The 20,913-nt window shown below is 45.9% G+C and overlaps 1 protein-coding gene across 2 annotated transcripts in view; it reads left to right on the top strand.

Annotated features, from left to right (window-relative positions):
• The first annotated feature begins 13,186 nt into the window (after positions 1-13,186).
• SYN3 (synapsin III) overlaps positions 13,187-20,913 on the top strand; it is a 176,707-nt gene continuing 168,980 nt past the window's right edge. For both annotated transcript variants that reach the window (XM_075051079.1, XM_075051078.1), the window contains exon 1: positions 13,187-13,503. In XM_075051079.1, the coding sequence (XP_074907180.1) occupies positions 13,187-13,503 (317 nt within the window). The remainder of the gene's footprint in view (positions 13,504-20,913) is intronic.

Below are 20,913 nucleotides of genomic sequence, written 5' to 3' on the forward strand. Positions count from 1 at the left end.
TAAGACCTTAGTGCTTGTGTTTGGAAGAACGTACACCTTCAGCTCTCCCTCTGTCAGTCTGTGTCTCTGTCCTCCTGGTCGTTAGATGGTTGTGATGCGCTGAGGACCCTGAGCTAGTTCTGAGGTAGTTGTCCTCTGGCCTGAAAACAGAGAGGACACCAACATGGTTTAATTCTTAGTGAGGCATCTACAACTGTGACTTTCTCCAGAGCCTCCCACGCCTTGGACTAATAGAAGCAATAGCTAGTTACCTTCACACAATGCTGTAAGACCAGTATATTTTCCCAGAGCAGAGTAGGTGGCGAAGAATGAATAGGCTCTTTAGTTGTCTAACCTCCTAAGTGCATGTTTTTATGTTTAGTGGCAGAGCCCAAGGGCTATGGGCAGGTAAGAAAAACTCTGATTTTTTTTTTTTTTTTATAAAGACAGTGTAGCACATGCTTGTTCCTTGGTATGGTCAGTGCTAGCAGCTGGAGGGGAGGTGGAATAATCATCAGCAATAAATCTTTGTGAGCCTCTAAAGAGCACTTCTGAAACCCAACATACAGCCAGGGAGTCCATTTTAACTAACAGCAAGTTCTGCACTTCCTCTTGGCAAAACTCACATTTCTTTGCTAACACAGAGCAGTTGTTATACTTGCTAGGTGGGGAATACTTAGTTGCTAACTAGGTTCTCCACCACAGTTTCTCTGGCCAGAAGGTTCCTGCTGCTGCTTCATGAGTGTTAAGGAGCATCAGGTAGGTGCTGTGATTGCACGGAGATGCCAGCACAGACCAACGGTTTGATGGAAGTCTGCAGCCTTGCTGCTGCTTGCCAGCAAAGAAAGCTCAGTGGGCCGTGGCTGGCAGCAACCTCAGGCGATGGGATCTGCCGTGAGGCTCAGTGACGAACAGGCAGAGGGAAGGCAGGGCCAAAGCTGACAAACCAGCTGCCATCTCCTGCATTGCTTGGCAATGTTTCTTGTTCAACCTTCGGGGTAGCGCAAACTGAAAAATCAGCTCAGGTAGGGATGGCTGCCAGGCACTGCCTAGCCCTGCAGATGATGCGCTGGCAGCAGCTGCTGCTCAAGATCTGGCTGCCCAGGAGGCAGCTGCTGCTTTACGGCGTGAACATCTGAGCTTTTCTGGGGTGCTTAAGCGAGTGTCTTTGCGTTGGGATATCATATGGTGACGCAGCTCCTGCTGAAGTTGGGGGATCATCGCAGCTGGATGAAATGCTGTTTTCTTCACTCTGGCTTTCAGGGAGCTGCTGCTTTGCTCTTGCTGCAGTGGCGATGGCTTAGAGACAGGGCTGGTTTGGACCACAGCAGTGAGTATTTACAAACTAGCCTTGGAGTTGGTTTTCCAATCAGAAATTATAAACTCACAGCAGGAGAAACTACACAAGCTGCACTACATGAGAGGCTGAGCTCAATGATCCTAGTCTTCAAATCTATTTGATTTTTTACAAGTGCTCTGCAGTGCTTTAGTAGTAATTGAAGAGATCCAAAGCAATTATCCTCTTTCAGGAATGAGATACTAATGGTGGGGAGCTGAAGCAAGAACAGAGCAAGTGATTAAGCTGATAATAGTGAAGGACTTTTATGTATTTGTTATCATGCAGTGTACATTATTATTAGTGCTCACGATATGACTCTCTCTTGCCTTGGTTTTACATGTGGATTTCCATATGAAGTGATTTAACCAGGGTTCTTCTGCGGTTCTTAAGAAAACACATGTGGATGTGCAGGGTCTATCACCAACATGTGAAGATGATCAGCTACCTCTGTGGAGTTGAGTGATGATACCAGGTTTTCATAACCCCATCACTCACTGGGTCATGTTTGGATACTGTGTTTGCATTGGAGTAGATAGGAAAGGGGACAGAGATCCTTGTGTCTAACCTGGCTTATAAAAGATCACTCGTGCACTACTTTCTTACACAGTTAACATCTGGGTATCCACAACAGGTTTTGCAGTGATCAGCTCTGAAACTGGAATCCAGTGACCTTAGCAGCTCTCATCTGAGCTGAGAAGTCTGTATATTCTTTCATGTTAAAGTAATACAGTTTTCAGGTAGATTTAATTTTAAACAGCTGCCATGCTTACTTTGTATATTCTAGAACAGCTCTGCAATCTGTATTTATATCACCGTGCATCTCAGTCTCTCTCAAACTTGACCCAATTTAGCCCTTCCATGCTTTATTTAACAGAAAGATCATTATACAACCAGACACACTAAGGCACGAAGTAATTAAGTGACCTGCTCAAAGTAAAAAGTCTATAGGAAAAAAACATAGGGAAAGGAACTGCTCTTTCTATCCACAAAAACCATAAGATTAATTTCCTTTTGTGTGCAGTCTTGAAATAGAGAATAATGTTTTGTGTGTTTTAATGCAGTGACTGCCATACTGCAGCGTGCAGGAATATCAGCTCTGCACTTCAGCTAAGCCTACGGAAAACACTGAATATGCAAGTGTAAGCGCAGGCAGAATTTGGCTCGTCATCTTAACAGGGGGAGGCCAGGCTCCATGAGTGCATAGCTCTGTGCAAAGCTGCGGGGAATAAACATACTTCCTCAGCCTGCTGTAGTTAACACCTCGCCATCCATGCCAGCCTCTGAAATCTTAAAGCTAAGAAGTTGTGCCCTGGGGTTTGTTTGGGTTTTGTTGGTTTTCTTAACCCAAATGGTGGCTGACAAAGTGATGTGGTTGTTACAAGGCGGCCAGTTCCAACATGCAAAGCTTTAAACCCGCTGGCCTTTATGAACCTGAGGGCTCCGGCACTGGGTCTGGGCAAGAGCTGAAAATAAACCTAGTGGAGTGAGGCAGCTCCCTAGCTATTACTCAGAGCTCTGTTGAGTTTGTTTTGGACTCTTCAGCTGATCTTACAGTCTGCTCTTGGACACGTCTTCTTTTCTGTAAATACGTATCTACAGTAAAAGTGGTTTTCCTCAGTAAGCTTTAGTCACACGGGGCTGCACCGCTTAGCTCTGATCGAGTACAGATTGTGCCACAGAGGGGTAGGAATACTATTTCACCGTATAAATGTACGGATGTTTATAGTCCACAAGCAGAAATGGTGGCTCTTGGATAACTCCTGCCTGAGATTTGTGGGATGTCCCCATTGCTGTTCTGCCTGCTGCAATGCTTGTGCTCTCTGTACCCAGTTAGTCACGCCGTATTTGTGTGTGCGCCCAGCAAGAGCTCAGGCCGACACGTGCTGCTCAAGCTCCTCGCGCTGTGCCCTCCTCGGGCTGTCTGCCTGCGGAGCTGCCGTGTGCTCTCCCTTCCCCTCTTCCTTTTCCTTCTTTCCTTTCCAGGCTTGGGAAAGAAATTCTGTGAGTATGAGAGAAGGAGAAACTAAAATAGCTGTGTGGCTCGATCCTTTATGTTCCCAGTTACAAAATACTTTTACGTGCCATATTTTTTTTTTCTCCAAGAAAGCTTTCCCCACCAGCCCCCCGCCTCCACTCATGGTGGCTATGTATTTGCCAGCCCTTGAAAGGCTTGGTGCTTGAGTTCTTAAATAAGGCTGGCCAATTCTGTAACCCTTAAAAGCTTTGTAATTCAGCTATTGATCAGCAGGGGAACCAGAGCTCTTGAAGCTGCTCATGCTTGGTTCAGTGGTGCAGCATGGAGGCATGCGAGCTGAGCCTTACAATATCTCTGCACTCCACAAAACAAAGCTTGTCTTCTTAAATGAGGAAACCAAGGCACAGACACTGAGTGACCATTCCCCGAGCTGATGACAGAGGACTTTGTTAAAGTCGTGTTGTGCTTTATTTCCATGTCTGGGCCCAGCCCACTAGCCTACTCTCTCAGGACTCTGTCTGGGTCCAGAATCTATTCCAGTTCCCACACTCGTGTATTATGTTTTCTGATGCTTTTTGCCTAAACATAGTTTCTGGTGATTGGAGCCAACTACAGAGGGTTCCTACACCGTCCGGCATGAATGCAAAGACTGGATAGGCAAGCAGAAGGGAACTGGGAGGGAAGACAACTTGATAAAGGAGAGTAAGTGAAATAATTTATTATTAGGCTTTTAAAGCATACTTTCTAATCATAGCAGTGCACCTCTGGTGATACAACTCTTTGTCAACACAGTCTTCCTACGGAGCTGACACAGATGGCATTGAAACGTGGCCAGATCCTTTATTAAGGAAGCGAAACACTCGCCCACTGACTGTCCTGCACAGGCTCCTGCTGGCACCACGAATAAATTTGGCTTGTAGGTCCAACCTGCAACCATGCTAGAGCAGGATCTCATGGACATTTGGGAGGTTGCAGCTGGGGAGCAGGCACTGGCAAAGGTACAAGAGCTAGGGTGCTCAGTCCAGGTCTGGGACACAAGATTGTCACCCTTGCTGGGGTGAGAAGTGTGTGGGTACATGGTGTGAGCGAAAGGGATGTATTACACAAACCCACACAGCTTTTCACGTGTCTCCATGTGATCAATAGTAATGATGTAAAAAAGTGAAGAAAAACATCGCCTACAAATACTCAGCACAGTTTGAGCTGGTCATCACAAACCTTGAGACAGACATAGCTAGCTGGATCCCTACAGTGCTCCAGTTGAAGGTCTACCAAATCCCATTTTCTCTCCCTCTTTGGGGGAATAGTCTAGCCAGACAATCTCCTACCACTTCTACATCGCATGAAAGAATTTGTCATCAAGCCATCTTACAGTTGTGTCAGAAATCTTCCCCAGAGTGCAGAAAAACATTGTCTTTCTCTTCCATCATCAAAATAAATCAGTAAGTGTGCTCAAATTCTCAGCTTGTTCTTCTCTTTGTATTAAAGTGCTGCTACATGAGATAGGCATGTATGGCCAGAAAGCAAATGAGCACCTTGCTGCACAAAAGCAATTTACAGGCTTTATTTCTCCAGGTATCTGCTGTTCGCACCATCAGGTTAAGTAAATCTCAAATATTATAAGGAGTTCCTCACCATATGGGAAAAATCTAGGAAACTGGGATAGGGTGGTGTCTAGAATGGTGCAAGGGGGAGAAAAGGGGTGGATGCAAATGGCAGCAAAACTTAGATGGTGTGTACTAGCACTACAGATGGTTTGGAAGACTTCAGATGTTTGAAGGAGAACTTTTTAACCCCCAGAAGCATAGAACATTTAGGAAAGAAATTGAATTTTTTTGTGGCATTTTAAAGTGAGTTAGAAGCATTGATGCAAGAATTGCAGAATTGTGTTTGAAGATATGTTATTTGGAAATATGCAATCCATTTTTGTCTTATAAATGTATGAAAAGCAATACAATTTGTGCTCCAAACAAAATCCTTATCATTGTCTATTAAATAATAATTATCTATTTGGTGTATATTATGACTTCTTAGCAAATTGTTTCTTCCCTTTCATGACCTGTAGTACTTTTTTTTCCCCCCAACATATCTAGTTAAATCTGTAGTAACAAAATATTCTATTTACCCGCATTTTGAATAACCAGTCTATTGTGGCAGAATCGGAATACAGTAGAAAGAAAATAGCACAGCAATGAGGAAGAGTATGTGATCGTAATCAAGACAGGAGCCCCATTAGCACTGGGCAGACTGCTGCACTTTCCTCTGAGAACCTGTGAGTTGTCAGTCCCTTAGGCGTCTTTTATCCGGATGAGTCTTAATGGATATTGGCAGGCCCTACATATTAAATACATCCAGCTTCTTGATTTTATTCAGATCAGCACTCTTCAAAGCAATGCGTCTCTCAGCTGAAGGAAATCCCTGCTCTATTAATGGTGTGTCTGGGACTGCTTTCGCTCTTATCACCATGAAATCAGGACTTGTGTGGATACTGCAGGAAACTTAGAGCGTGACTCAAACACACAACGTGAACTGTGTCAGATCCAAGACTGGGAAGGAAGAAAATGGGGGCTTCAGGCCCTGCTTGCTTCTTTCTTATTATTTCATCTGCTTAACATGCAGAGCGTTTATCTCTACAAATTCTCCGGTTTGTACTGGTGTCTCCTGCTTTTCTTTAATATAATTGTAAGGATCTACTTTGGCATGTGTGTATTAGCCTTAATGGAAGCATTAGTGTCGCTATTGCTCGGGGTGGGAATGACCACAATACTTCAGGGAAATGAGAAATGGAGACAGTATGCCAACTCAGCTGACTTTCAGATGGAGATGGCTCTATAGTATTCAAGGATTAGCACAGGATTTCTTTGCCCCATACTGCCCATGCCAGTTGAGCTGGGTCTGGCTTTGCTGATAAGCAAGTATTGATATTGAACAGAGACAGGCCACAAAAGGCCTCCCTAAGCTCCTTGACAAGGGGATATTACCACTGAGACAACGTTGTGGCTGTTAGGTGCCAACAGGATTTCCACAGTGAGAATAAAATGAGGAAATAATGTATTGTTTCCAAGAAGTAGCACATCATAATTTTTTCTTGGGGGTATTAAAGCCATAGAGTATTATCATAATACTCCGATTTATTTTTCACTAGGAAATTTTTCACTATTGTTAATGGCTTTAGTCATCTTCCTTTGCAATCTACTTAAAAGACTGATGATCTTACAATGACATTTTCTCATTTTAGGCTCTTCTTTTTAACTTCTTTTCCTCGCCTGTTATTATGAAATAACAGGCAAAAGAGGAAACAGACTAACTCATTTTCTGTGCTGGGTGTAGCTTTTGGGGAATGGTGCCATTTGCGCTCTGTTTAGTATGCACACACCCGTTATCTTCAGGACCAGACAAGGCAAACGCCCTGTGGTGAAACTGCTACATAGAAAGCACTGATAGCTTTGCAAACTGAAAAGATAAGTAAGATTTGCAAAGCCTAGGCTTTTCTAGTTAAACAGCCACCCAAGAAAGTAGAGGGGATTTTTTAAGGTCTACAAGAATGCAGCAATAAGACAAGAGAATTGTTGCACCTTTATATGTATCGCTGGCTTAATGAAGCATGTTGAACGTTGTGAAATGATTCATTTCTGACAACAAGACCTCCTGGCATCTCTGAGGATCTCTCTAAACAGAGAAATTGGATGCAAAAGACACTGACTTCTTGCAAAAATCCTTGAAGAGCCCATTTCTAAAGGAAATCACTGCTGCTGTGAAAGGTAATAAAAAAATTGGGAAGCAAGTGAAATTCTGGCAAGCAACTGTGTAACACACAACAGGGAACTCCGGCTCTGGGCAGCATCATTGTCCTGCTGGCATGGTGTCTCAGCTCCCCTACCCTGCCAACCCCTCCAGCTGCAGGGTCCTGACTTCTTGCAACCCCCTCAAAGAGACAGCACGGCTCTGCTGGTGTCAGTCATAGCAGATGCACAATTTCCAGAAGAGTCTCTGGCACCCGCATGCACAAACCCCTCTGATTTTAGGTGGAATTTGTGCTGTAGTTTTAGATACTTTGGAAAATTTCCACCAGCATCTATGTTAGACCTGTATTGCGTTGCTGACGCTTCGGAAAGCTTTCTGCAAACTGAACACCAGCATGGAAACTCTCTGCTTTCCTCTGTTCTTTGGGATGGCATGCAGTCTTTCCAACCCTTACGCTTTTTGCAAATGCTTCAGTTTAAAAAATGGGAGTGTGTGTGTGGGGTGTATCCTTATTCTTTTCCTTTTCTCTTTCTAACCCCTATTGTTTTAATTTCCTGATTTGTGGAATTTCAGCTTGCACTGAAAAATACCAAGAATTGTTTGAACACGTGAGCTTCTCGAGTCCAAAACTGTGGCAAGTGATGTAAAAACCCAACAAAAGTTCTGATTAATTTCAGAACTAATTGTTTTATTCTGCTTTCAATTCTTCTTTAGAAATGCCAAGCTATGCCAAGGTATGTCAAGCTTGGGAATTTTGAAGCCATTTATGGTGAAACACTGAAAGCCTGACAATAATGAATAATCTCTTGCTTTTCTCTTTTTGAAAATACATGTGGAAAGCCAGCGAGCCAGATTTGGAGTTCCCTGACATGGCTGTTCCTCCACAGAAGTCCACTCCCACAGTGTGTCAATATGCCTGAAGGCAGAGAGGGACACATGGGGATATCTTAAAATGCTCATATATGCTAATGACTATCCACAAATGGATGTGAGGGGTATTAGTACCAGGTGAGGAGCATCCCCTCATCTTTCCATCCATAATGAGGCAGAAGTAAGTGTGCGGCTCCCTTACAGCGAGGTGGGAGGATAACATCGACTGTTGACATTCATGTTGGCTTTCCATCTTGCCACCCCCAGCATTGCTCCATCGAGGCTGTCGAGCAGGAATCGGATGCAGGCTGGCATGGTCATGTCAGTTCATTACCTGACAGTATAGATAAGCTCAGGGGAAATCTAAGCACGGTTAACAGATATCAGCTAATTGGGTTTGGTTCCCTCTGGATGCTACCGCACATTAGAAAGTAATTTGGCAAGAGGTTTAAGTGAACGTTTTGTTCTTGTTTTCTAACGCGTGTCAACAGGTTTTCGGAAAAAACTTGCATCTCTGTGGAGTATATCCTTGAGAAAAAGTGGGTAGGTGCCTGGCTGCTGTTAATGTGCTGAGGGAGCAGATTACTTATCCTCTCTTGCCCTTCTGAAAATATCAGCCAAGAAGTTTAACTGTGTATTAGTATGGGGCTGGCAGTGCTAGCCTCTTTGCTGGTGTTTTCAAGGTCAGCTCTAATTGACCTTGCCTTTGCTTCATTTAGTTGCTCACATCGTTTCCTTTTGATTCCTTATCTGTGCTCTCATTGTTGGGATTTCCACGTTTCCACATTGTCTTTTGGTTAAACCGATTCCTGCTTACCTCCTCCCTCTCTGCTTGTGCCTTCTCCTCCTCCTCTCCCCTTCCCTCCTGCCTGTTCTCTTTCTTCAGGACTCACTAATTCACCCATGCCTTGTTTATTTTTTCACCACCCTGAAATATAGCCCAGATCCCCGACCTGCAGCTCTACAGCCCAGATGCCCGCTGTTTTCCCAGCTAGCTTTCAGGAGCAGCCACTTCACACAGCAGCAGATTACTCCTGTGTGGTGGGGAGGCAGCTGCTGTGTTGCAGCTTGAGGAACTCAACAGGAGCTTCTACCTCACCTGGAAGCAGACCATGGGCTGTATTTCAGCTGTGCAAGGAACTCCAGGCCTTCCTTTGCGCAGGTTTGTGCCTGGCACAGCATTAAGTAGGCGACTCGTTTCCACGCGAGCTGTAGGAAGATACCGGTGTGCACAGAGGCAAGGTACAACCTGATGGTGTAGAGCCAGCAGCTCTCCTACCTGTGGCTCTGGAGTGACAAAACATCACTTAGCAGATTTGTCTTGCTTCTGAATTTGCTGTTGGCTCCTGGTTTTGCTGAAGTTACAGTCCTGCTTGCTTGCTAGGGTAGGACCTGTACGTACATTGGGTGGATGCCGTGCTGGGAGAGCTGCACAGAGCCAGATCTGGCCTCACCTGCTGAGCCCTCGGGATGTCTACAGGGAGCTTCAAGCAGTAGGAACGTGAGGTCCTAACCTACTCAGCCTGTGCCTGTATGAAAGTGCCTACTGCTGGTAGTTAAATAACAGCAAGTGTGCATCATGCAGAAGCAGACCGTGAGGTTTTCCAGTAAGCAAAGGAATCTGCAGGCAGTTTACGCAGCTCCCATTGCAGAAAAGGTCTCTGTGGCGGCACTAATGGCAATCGATAAATCAATGCAACGAAGCCACCAATTACTTCATTTTTTAAAAAAGAGAAAGTTTATTTTAATTGCATTACCCAGCTCATTAGAAAAACATACGTACTGAGAGGACAGTCTGTGCCATCGCTTTGGCAGACCCGAAGTCAAAGTTCCTGGCGGGTTCGCCGTCCCCCAGCCCAGAGCGGAGCCAGGCGTTACTCTCCGCTGCAGCAGTGTCATCCCATTTGAATTTAGCCTCCGCGTGCTTTGCTGGAGGGAGATTTCCCCGTGACATCAGTTGCTTAGGTTTTCTCTCCTCCTTTCCTGAGCCAACGGCACGCAGCCCAGTTTTCGCAGCCTTCGAGGCAGTGCCAGCCAGCAGAGGGAAAGGCCAGCTTCAGTGCAGCGTCCCAAACGCTCTGGACAAGAGAGTTTTGCCAGTTCCCAGTGTCTCCTGGGCAACATCTTCCACTACCAAACCCCCAGTGGAAAAAAAAATGATGGCTCACTGTAAATATCGCAGTTTAAAAGTGTCCAGGAGGCAAGTGGGCATAGCCCTGCAGTAAGTATGATAAATTGTTTATTGTAAACAGTACCCTGAAGGGCACAGTTTGGGAATCGCTGTTGCAGAGGAAACCTGCTGTGTGCCTTCCAGGGGCATCGCTGGGTATTCTGCCCCTTCCCAGCCCTGGGACGCCCTATGCCACGTGCCTCCATGCCCTTCTTCCACAGGGCAGAGATATTTGCCCATTGCTTTACTTGCCAGTGCTTTGCAAGGAGCCCACGTTCTTTTGGAGAGTGCAAATCTCGCAGAGGAGGAAGGAGCCATGCAAGCGCCTGGCAGTGGGGGAGAAACGTTTTCAAGGGTGTGCAAGTCCTGCTGGACCCTGTCCCAAGGATACCGGCTTGTGGAAAGAGCCTTGTCCAGTCTGTATGGCTGGGGCCAGGTTCCCTCCCGTGGCTGAGAGCTGCCACAGCAGGAACCGGCAGCTCCTTGTGATGCTGTGCAAGGAGCAGGTATCTTGTGCTAAAACCGCTTCTCCTGAGACTGGTATGGAAATTACATCCTACCTCTTGCCAGGTAACGCGAAGGTCCTCCAAGAGAGCCTGCCTAACTGCTGTATGCAGTAATGGGATAGTCGCATGGAGCCGTTTCGACAGTAGTCAGATCTCTGGGATGCTCCTCTTAACCAGGACCGGACCTACTCTTGAGCGGACTGGCATTAAAGTGAGGTGTTTTTTCTTATTTGTCTTGTGGAAGGTAGAAAACACAGTTTCCTGAGCAGAGGACAGTGCAGCACATTCCTACCCAGCCTGTAGTATACCAGTCCCCAAAGTCTTTGTAGGCTCCACACTCCGGTCATCCCGGACAGGTAACTGGTGCTGGCTCTCTGCTGGCACTCACAGTTAACTGTGGTAGGACACGAGTAGGTCAAGTGCTGTGTGTATATATGCATGAGGTAAGTAGCTGGCTCGTAATTGATGGATAATATATGTTACCTGCTTCTTGGAACAGCTGCTGCATAAACAGAGCGTGTACTGAAGTGCTCACCAGTGCATGCATTTGCTGATGTTGTAAAGTCACCAGGCATGCCAGGACCAGGCGGGAAGTCAGCACAATGCCTCGAGATACGTTATCGACTGTAAATGTGGCAGGAAGTCATTAAAGATTTCCTGAGCTATTCCCTGGGAAAAGACTACCTCCAGGCTCCGGCAAAGTCAGAGGACTTGTACTGCCAGGGCTGAGAAATCAAAAGAAAAATTGCTTTAATAAGCTGATGTCAGCAGCTGCAGCAGGGAGCCCTCTGCTCCAGATGGATCCTGTGCCCACAGGATCGGGGTGATGACGGATGACGAGATTTGGGGGACATGTGCCAAGGGGCCCTTTGTAGCTCACTTACTCCAGGCAGGCTCATCCGAGCCTCCCTAAGGCTCTGGGGGCTGAGAGAGGTACGGACATAGACAGGTCTGGACCCTCTGTCTCTAAAGCTTTGTAAATCCCAGTAGGTAAAAACAAACGATAGCTTGTTTTAAGCAAGCTGTTTGGTTGCTCCATGAGCTCTCAGCCACAGGTCCAGGAGGAAGGTTCGCAGACGCCGAGTTCTCTTGGACCAACTGGGAAAAGACAATATCCTGCCGTCAGGAGGCAATTGGAGACTGGGACAAGAGCGTGAGCAGTGAGGGAGGCCAAACCAGGCGGGTCAAGGCAAGGAGCTCCAGCGTTTGTAGGGGGCTCATTCAAAAAGACTTGAAGGGGGTTGGGGCATGGTTTAGCGATGATACCAGGAATCCGTGTGACTCATCTCACTTGATGTATGGGATAACTCTCACTTTTGTTGCTGTGGCTATGTCTGTCTTGAAAAATATTTATGTTTTACCAGCAATACATTTTTTCTTTTTCCCTAAATCTCACCAACCAGCCTCTGGTCAAGACTCAAAGGCTGTCTCAGCAGATAAAAGGTCTTGGGGAATTACTGTGGAAAACTCATTTCTGGGCTATGCCTGCAGGTGAAAATTTTTTTGAAAGTAACAACTAACCCTGTGAGATTATTTAACTACCGAAAAACGTAGTGTTCTGGGTAAAAATAAAGTCATCATACTCAGTCAAGGGAGAAAAGCCAAGTAGTTATATTTCACGGTGTTCATTTTCTCACTGGAAAAGATGAGCAGAGTAAAAGACCTTTCTTCTTAAAACAAAACAGAAAACCCAACAACAGCAAAAAAAAAAAAAAGTATGTGAAGATTAGACAGCCAAACTTCTAGTTTTGACTACCTGCAAAAATCCTACAAGTGAACTTGTAAAATCAGGTAGTCTGCTATGTCTAGCAACCACCAGCATGCACCTGGCTCAAAGTCTAATTTTGAGTGCCGAGAGCAGCAGGGACAGAAACGAGTAGTTTGAAGCTGCCACTGAACTTGATCAAGATGTGTATGGGGATTTTTCCACTATTTCTTTTCTACAAGCTATTTCAATTTAGGATGTTTGTTCCTTAAATTCAGAGCCTTGCTTACAAGCCTGCCAAAGATGATACAACTTTTTACCCTGTTGGATCATTTGCTGGTTACTCTGCAACAACCATGTGTTATTTCCAACACACAAAATGCCAGAAATAAGCTGTCTCTCTTTTGAAAATTAACATTTATGGTCAGAATAATTTTTCTTTCCCCACGGTGAACAGTTATAGAATTGTTAGCCCCTAAACTAGTGCAAGGTAGTCTGCCCTGATCAGAAAATGTTTTGGGATGAGAGAGTGCCACGAAATATGCTTTGTCCTATCTGTTTGGCTGTACCAGTGTAGTATACTGCATAGAAACCAGCAGTCTTTTTTCCTCTCATTGTTGATTAAGGTACCCATTTAAAAGGCCAAAGGAGATTTTCTTATCTCAGACTCACATTATGTATCTGATGTATATGTCTTTTATTCTCTTCCCACAGGAGAGAAAGAAAATATTGCTGAAAAACTAAGGCATATTTCTCCAGCAGGATTTCAAGGGGGAACGCCTGCCTACCTGGACAGCAAGAAGGTACCCTACACACACAGAGAAACATTCCCTGGGACCAGTGACACTGTTCTCCAGCCTCGCTCTTGCTGAGAAGGTTCCCACACAACACTGCAACAATGAATTTCCTCCGGAGGCGTCTCTCAGACAGTAGTTTCGTGGCAAATTTGCCCAACGGCTACATGATGGACTTGCAGCGCCCTGACAATTCCACGAGCTCCCCAGTTTCTCCTGCCATGGAGAGAAAACACCCGCAGCCACCGCAGCCCTCGCTCTCTTCCTCTACTGGCACCAGCATCTTCAGCTCCATCTCCAGTGCCATGAAGCAGACCACACAAGCGGCTGCAGGACTAATTGACCACTCAGCCAGCCCCACACCGCCTGTGGCCCAGAAACCCAAGATCCTCCTGGTGATCGATGACGCACACACAGACTGGTAAGTCATTGCGGTCCTCCCTGCTGAATTCAGCTCCACAAAGTTTGGGGGGTGAGAGGGATCTGGGAAGCACGGGGCATCTGCAGGGGGGTACACAGATACTTTCACATCTAGGTCACCAACTCTGGCTCTAGGTTGGTGTCTGTCCAATGACTTGCCTAAATGGCAGAGTAGGCTTTTCTCGTGTATTTCTTGAAAAAAATGTTCATTTGGTGCTCATTGACAAACTTCATAGCCTTAATGTATGAGCACACATAGGGCATTTTTGGATCAGCAAGCTTAGCCAAAAAGGCACAATGACTGAGTACAACTAGGTCAGGCTTCTTTAGCCAACTTGAAGTAAGAGAGGGAAAACAGTGGGTTTTTTCTCAAAGGAAAAACAACTTTTTAACTGAGTGGGCAAGTCCCCGATAAGTGGATTGAGTATCAAACATTCACCAGCATAGTGTCTTTTATTACAGTAGCAGCCTCCTAATACCAGATAGTTCAGCTGGCAACACCAGCCTGGCTCAACCCTAATCTCTCCTTCCCCAGTGCACCTGCAATTGTCCCAGCAGGCTGATGGTCACCAACCTCCTTCTCTGCTTGGCGTCTTTGCAGTTCCTTGAAGATGCTGCCAGGTGGCAGTCCCTTAACATAGCATCCTCCAGCTGGGGATGGGAGGGCCTCTAATGCAGAGCTCCAGCATCTGGGGCTTAGCCGGCACTGCTTAGTGCAAACACTGTAATCAGAGAGGAAAGCCCTAGCTCAAAGGCCAATCTAGTTTTTTCTTGAGATTAATGGTGCTGAAGGTAGTCTGGGCAGGGGAAAGGACAAGGAGGGGTTGGACTCTGTCGCAGTGTTTTCATGTTTTAAAATACTCACTGCGCTCAAATCCCTGCCTTTATATCTCCCAGCTGCTGTTCTGTCATGCAGGCTTCGTGGTCTGTGAGCTGAGCTTGCCCAAGGAGCAGCAGCTGGGAGATATAAAGAGGAGGTACAGCTACCCGTGCTGTCTTCACTCCTCTGCTCACGTGTAAGCACTCCGTGTATCCTGCTGTGTAGGCTATCCCTCTACTGTCTGTAACTCAGCAGTTTCTACACATGATGCGGGACCCCTTTCATTCGTCCCAGCTCTCTGCCTCTATCCACAAGCTCGTGGACACCAAATAATGCTGCTTGCAAAGGCTCCCTGCCTTCCCTCTGCCTAAGGCTGTAAGGGCACTGAACAAAATTAGTGTATGCATCATGACTGTATCCTGACATACGTATGACATGAAAACCAAGGAAAGAGCATTACTAACCCTTGTCTGCCAGAGATTTCCATGGCTTTTTGTAGCACAGACAGAAACACATGCCTAGAAACTTCCTCAGCCTGAAAGTAGTATGTGGTCCTTTCTGAGAGAGCATACCAGTGCTACCACTCCAGTAGGCCAGGGGTGCTACTTGGCAGTTGATTTTTGTGTCTCCAGGAAACTCAGTGAGCCCTTGAGAGCAGTGGCTCCATGACTTTGTGGATGATTATTCTTGGTAAGGTACTTCTGAGCAATGCCAGTCATCTTCTTGGTCTCAGCCAGGGTGTTAACATGAGCTCAAGCTGACCGGCCCCAGGCAGCAGTGTTTGCCCTGTGAGAGCACGGCTGAAGAGGCTGGTTATGCAGGGATTCTGGCTGTCCACTCTGCATCATGTAGGCAAACAGTCTCAGGCTTTGGAGGGTGATCAACAACCTATTGTTACTTCTGCGCTGGTGATTTTGGGGTTGGAAGAAGCATCGTGTTTGCAATGCATTTAACCTCTGCCTGCTCTGGTTCTTGCTACTTGTGAAACCTTTGTATTTGGTTTTCAAGAAATCCTTTCCTTCTCCTTTTGAAAGAGTTAACTCTGCTAGTAAAGATCCCCAAGAAACAACAACTAAAGCACTACCTTTATTTTAAGGGCGGGGGGCTTCCACAATGCCTCCTCCCCCGCAGCAAGTTACATGGGGTTTACAACAAGGACTAGCTTGTTCACAGGCAGGAAGGGTGAGAGACAGTGGAATCTGCCATTTGATTTCTCTTCTCTAAAAGAAAACACTCTCTCATAATTGGAGACTGTAGCAATATTGCCAAGCCAGACATTAATTTATCACCACTGTTTGTATTACAGCAGAGGCAAAGAGCGGCAATTGTGGATTAGGACAAGGTGTTGCACAAGTGCATGATGAAATGCTCCAGCAACGCAAATAGGCGAGCGCATGTTGAATGCACTTTTAAAGTGACTATTTTTAAGGAGCTACTGTGTCTCTGATGGTACAGTATAGCACTCAACTTCTCTCAGACGTCTGGAGGAAGCAAAGACCATCCATGGGAATCCATGGCCTGTCTTTCTCCATAAAATCCTTACCACTCCTGACATACAATATGGTCTTGTTTATTCCAAAGACAAAGTATTATAAAAATAACGTGAGCCCCACAGAATACGATCAGCTGCTTTCCGCATTAGCAGCAGTAAAAGAAAGGTACATTCTATTAAAAGCAAGGGAACTCACCCAGCTTTCTGTTAAAGTGGCAATGTTTTGACAAATTTTCCATCCTTCTCCAACACCCTGCTCTAGCGCATTGCAAGGAAGCACACGGTGAATCTGCCACGTGTAGGAGGTACACGAGAGGAGAACGCTATCTGTACGGCTCCCTCGTGCTCTTGGCTTTGCCAGGCAGTCCTCAGAGGCACCCACAGCAGTGAATGTATCTGTGCATCGGCACACGAGGGAAAAACTCTGCTTCTCTTCGGTCATTAATGGCACTTATCTCACCTGGGTAGCCTCCACCTGGAGAATGAGGCACCTTCTTGTGGGCTGGGAGTGTCTGTGCCTTGGGAGACTTCCAAAAACGCATCCACAACTCACCTACAGCAGCTGCCAGAAAAAAAAAGGAGCTCGGACGTGAACACACGCACACGTGCGCACGTGCAAAAGCACAGCAAAAGGGAGCGGGACCGTGAGGAAGGGGAATGGCAGGACTCCATGTAATGGCAGATGGGCCAGCTCCGGCAGCCCGACCTCAGCCAGGAGGAAAACATCCCACCTCTGGCAACTTCCTTGCCCGACATGTTATTAAGTAAAATCATGCTCCTGCTGGGTTGAATTTCTCAGCAGATCAAACAGGATTTAGTACTGTGAATTGTTAACCCCCATCCTCTGCGAAAGCGCTCAGCTTTCTAGCCTAATGCTTCGTTTTTAAACAGCTTATTTGGGAAGTGATCAAGAACAGCTAAGGCTCCTATTAACAACATATGCTAAAAACATTGCTTTTTGGACCAGACAGCATAACAAAGGTGTTCTTGTTGCATTTGTTACGTATCTTGGTTGCATTTGTGAAATAGCTCATGTCACTTTTCAGAGCCATCGGTGTGTTTTGTCCACATTTCAGGCTGTTCCAAATGCTAACAGTGTTACATGCTGTCTTGCACAAAATACTTGTGCCCTATGTGCAGCAGTTCTACACGCAAGGATTGTGCCATGTTTCACAGGGAAAAAAAAAGCCACAGGAGGTATTTTAGGAGACACAAAACTGCATTATTATTTTCCCATTTACTTTACAGCCAAATCTGCCTGAACATACTGTCTCCAAAAATTTAAAGATGAAGGAAGAGAAAAACTGTGATTAATACTGAATGAAATCCTCTTAATACATCTGAAATGATCCTTTGTATAAGAATAATGTAATGATTCAGTTCTAATTATGGACTGACCTGACAGGATTACTGTTTTATACTGTTCAGAGGAAATTATCAAGCCTTTTTTATTAAAACAAAACTATTTTTACTTCTGATAGTACATGACAATATTGAGCCTCAAATATGTCATTTGTCCAAAAAAATGTAACTCGTCCAATAATAACAGTCTAATACTGAATTTTAGTAACATGGGACTTCCTAAATCCTAATTTTTTTGCAAGGAACTCCTTTTCAAAAATATTCAATGAGTGTCTTGAGTAATTTTATGCTTTCAGTAGGCTGAAGATTATATACTATGGCTCCCATTCAGAGGAATATCTCTGTACCTAACTCATTTAAATATAATGGGAAGGTTTGGACTAGCTTTTGGCTTTGGACTTCATTATCATCTATCTTTATTATTATTTTATTCAGAACTGATACTTCAAGTTTGACCTCAAACTTGCAGGTTAAACTGCAAAGTTTTGTCTATATTTCACCATAAGAAGCCCAAAATCATCTAACATGGTGGTAACTGACAATAAAGGATTATGAATTAGCTTTTACTATACAGGGCTGACCTTTTAAGGTTTCACAAGTTATGTGCAACTATGTGGCTATAATTTGAAAAAACTTAAAAGTAAAATTTTCACAAATCTGGCTAAAAAACTTACATTTTCATCGTTTAGCCATGTCTACCCAGGACTGAATATTTCTCTTCCTTTAGGGAAAGAGGAGGCAAGTTTGTCTTAAATGTGTGTCTGTGTGCACACGCGCGCATGCTTTGAAGCAGCATGAAGAGTTTCTGTATTCCGTAGCATACAGGCATCAGGGTGAAAAGGAAGTAAAGCTGTCAAAGATATTGAATAAATTGCATTTATCATGTCGCTTTCCAATCTTTTTTAGCTATATCATCATCATGTCTGCCTGTATTTTTGTCCTGCATATGTAAAGCAACTTGGGATCTAGTGCTCCTAAATGAAAGGTGATACAGAAATGTAAAGGATTAGTATCATTACAAAAATAGACACAAGGAATATGGAAAACATTCCCCACCAGGTTATAAATATGCTAATGCAAGTCAAATCTGGGACCTTAATTGCTTTACCAGAGTTCCTATAAATGCATAGAATTTAACCTCAGAATGTCCTGCCTAGTCCCGTACATATTAAAAAGATAAAAAAACTCCCTCAGATGTATTTCTCAAGGTTTGTGAGCCAGATTTCTTCTGCCTGCAAGCCAGCAGCCCTGCCTCAGCACTGGTTGGAGTTAGCCCGGTTCCCCTGCTCCTCAGGTTCAGGGAGGGCAGGAGTGGGCTGGAATAAAATATTGCCCAATCCTCAACAAAATGATACCCCTTGCAAACAGTTCCTAGGCCATCCCATCTAGATTTAGCAACGTGGAAACATTCCAGCAAACGTACTATTTTGACAATACGCAAAAGAAAATTGCTGCCTCATGCTGTACTTAAAGCAGCCCCCCACCTCCACCCACCTCTCCCCCTCCCCAAGCTCCTTGTGGCCGGGAGGAATGTGACCGCGATGTAGCCTGGGTGGGGGACCAGACCTACAGCAAAGTGCCCTTCTTATCCTGACAGCTCGGAGAAGCACAAAAAGCCGTGCCCAAAAGCAATAGCGCTTCACTAACTAGTGTTTCTTCTCTTGGGGGGGTGGTGGCTTTGATTACCCCTGTTTGACGAGCGGGAGGGGGCACAGGAAGATGCTGGGAGGCCAGTATTGTGTGGGACTCCATAGTTCCTTGAATAGAAAGAGCGGCCTGAATGGTTGTCTCTGCGACCGTTAAAGTGCTGGTGGCTTGCCAACCCAGGTCTCCCCCGAAAACAGGCCTTCAGTTCCCTGAGAGAAAGGGAGGACTCACAAAAGAAGATTTAAAAAAAAAAAAACCTTCTCCCTTCCTGCCCCAAAGCTTCCCTTTCTGTGTGCGTTCAAGCCAAGAAAATCCCTCCAGCCCTGTAGGGTGGGACATCAGACCTCATCAAGGACCTCACCACGAGGACTTCCTTTATCCAAAAAAAAAAACCAAAAAAAAAAACAAACCCCAAAACACCGCCACCATCACAGCCCGATACAAACCTCTTCAGGAGAGGCGTTTCTTTCCTTGATGTGATCCCATAACTAATAACACCTCGAGGGCTGTTTTACGGGAACCAGAGCGGGCTGGGGCTTGTGGTTCTTCCCAGAAGGCAACAAAGGCGGTCTGTTCCCACGGCCCGACCTCGGACACCGAGGACCTACCTGCAGCGGAGCTGGGTCTTGATTCGGTGGCTCCAGTAAGCCAGGTACTGGTATCGGCACCGACAACAAGATGATCTCGCCCCGGGGGTGGCACGGGGCTGAGCACAGCGATACTGCACCCCGGGGCTGGAGCTGAAACTTTTGTGGAGCTCCTGGCGAAGTCTCGGTGTATTTAGGGTTACCTTTTGACCCAACCCAAAACTTAGATTCACCTCTTGGTCCCTCCCTGTCTGTCCACATGGTGTGGGTACCCTTTCCTTCTTTCTGCACTTGCCTCTGGTCCATTTAACCTGTAATTCAGACCTTGTTTTCTGAGGTGTCAAAGCGCACATCCATCGTGCTTTCCACCCTCTTTAGCATCCTGACAACCCCTGCCCCTGCCTCAAGGTACTCTCTCAGCATAAATATTAACTACCAACCAGTCCATCCCATAGCTGAACAGTGCATAAAGGTCTCCGGGCCAAAGCAAATATGGACAAAAGCTCCAGCTGTTTGCAGACCTCAACATTTCTGGAGTGATTTTTCTCCCCCTATGCCCTGGGTAGTCAGGACTTGACCATCTCCAAAGTCCTTACTATTTGCAGCTGGGTATTGCTAAACTGGGGAGAAGCGGTGAAGGGGTTGAGGGCTGGCCCCTGAAAGGAAAACCTTCCTTGTTTTCACCCCTGAAGAAAAAAGGGCACAAATGCATCTCTCCTCCCCCTTTCCCTTCCCACTGCCTTTATAGCGCGTAGGGGCTGGGGGGGTCGGGGCATTCCAGCGGCTGCTGGCCAGTATCCTGGAAACTGTCTCCTTTTTCCCAGTCCCAGCCCCTTTTATGAAGGAGACAATGCGGACATACAGTGAGTGCCTTGTGCATCACTTGGGCCCCCAGGCCCTTTGACACGGGGATTTCGTACAGTGGCTAACCCCCTCCCCGAGGTCCCCCCCCACCCAATCCAGGGGGCTTCAGCCTCGCCTCTTCCAGGCTGATCCAGAAAGAAATTACATCCCTTATTTTCCCAAGGGCCTTGAGAGAAATATGTGTAATGTGATTCCAGGGAAATAATTCAGATAATTCCCAAATTTGCCCATGGATCCCTTTTGGTTTATTTACCCAGGTCTCTTCTTCACCATTTCTCTCCCTCTTTCTTCCGCCCCTCCCCAAGAGCCCCGCACGTTTCCCCTCTCCTCAGCATGTTTTGCTCTGGCCCCTCCGCACGGTGGAAAAGGCTGCTTCCCGCTCCAGATGAGTAGTAGTCTCCATCCAAAGCGTGGCTTGGCTTGCTTTGCTTGTCGTGTCTTGCTCCAGAGGCACAAGCTCAGTCAGAGGATTTGGAGGAATTTACCGTGATGATATCCCAGTGCCCCTCTTTGGTGTGCTCTCAGTGATACTTAGCCCATTTCTGGGGTGAAGGTACAAGCCTGGTCCTGAGTTTGTAGCTCAAGGCCCCTGTCTAACAGTGATTCCCCAAAAAGTACCTGGGTTCGTTCACATCACGG

Source organism: Buteo buteo, chromosome 19 (assembly GCF_964188355.1).
Source record: "Buteo buteo chromosome 19, bButBut1.hap1.1, whole genome shotgun sequence".
NCBI classification, from domain to species: domain Eukaryota; kingdom Metazoa; phylum Chordata; class Aves; order Accipitriformes; family Accipitridae; genus Buteo; species Buteo buteo.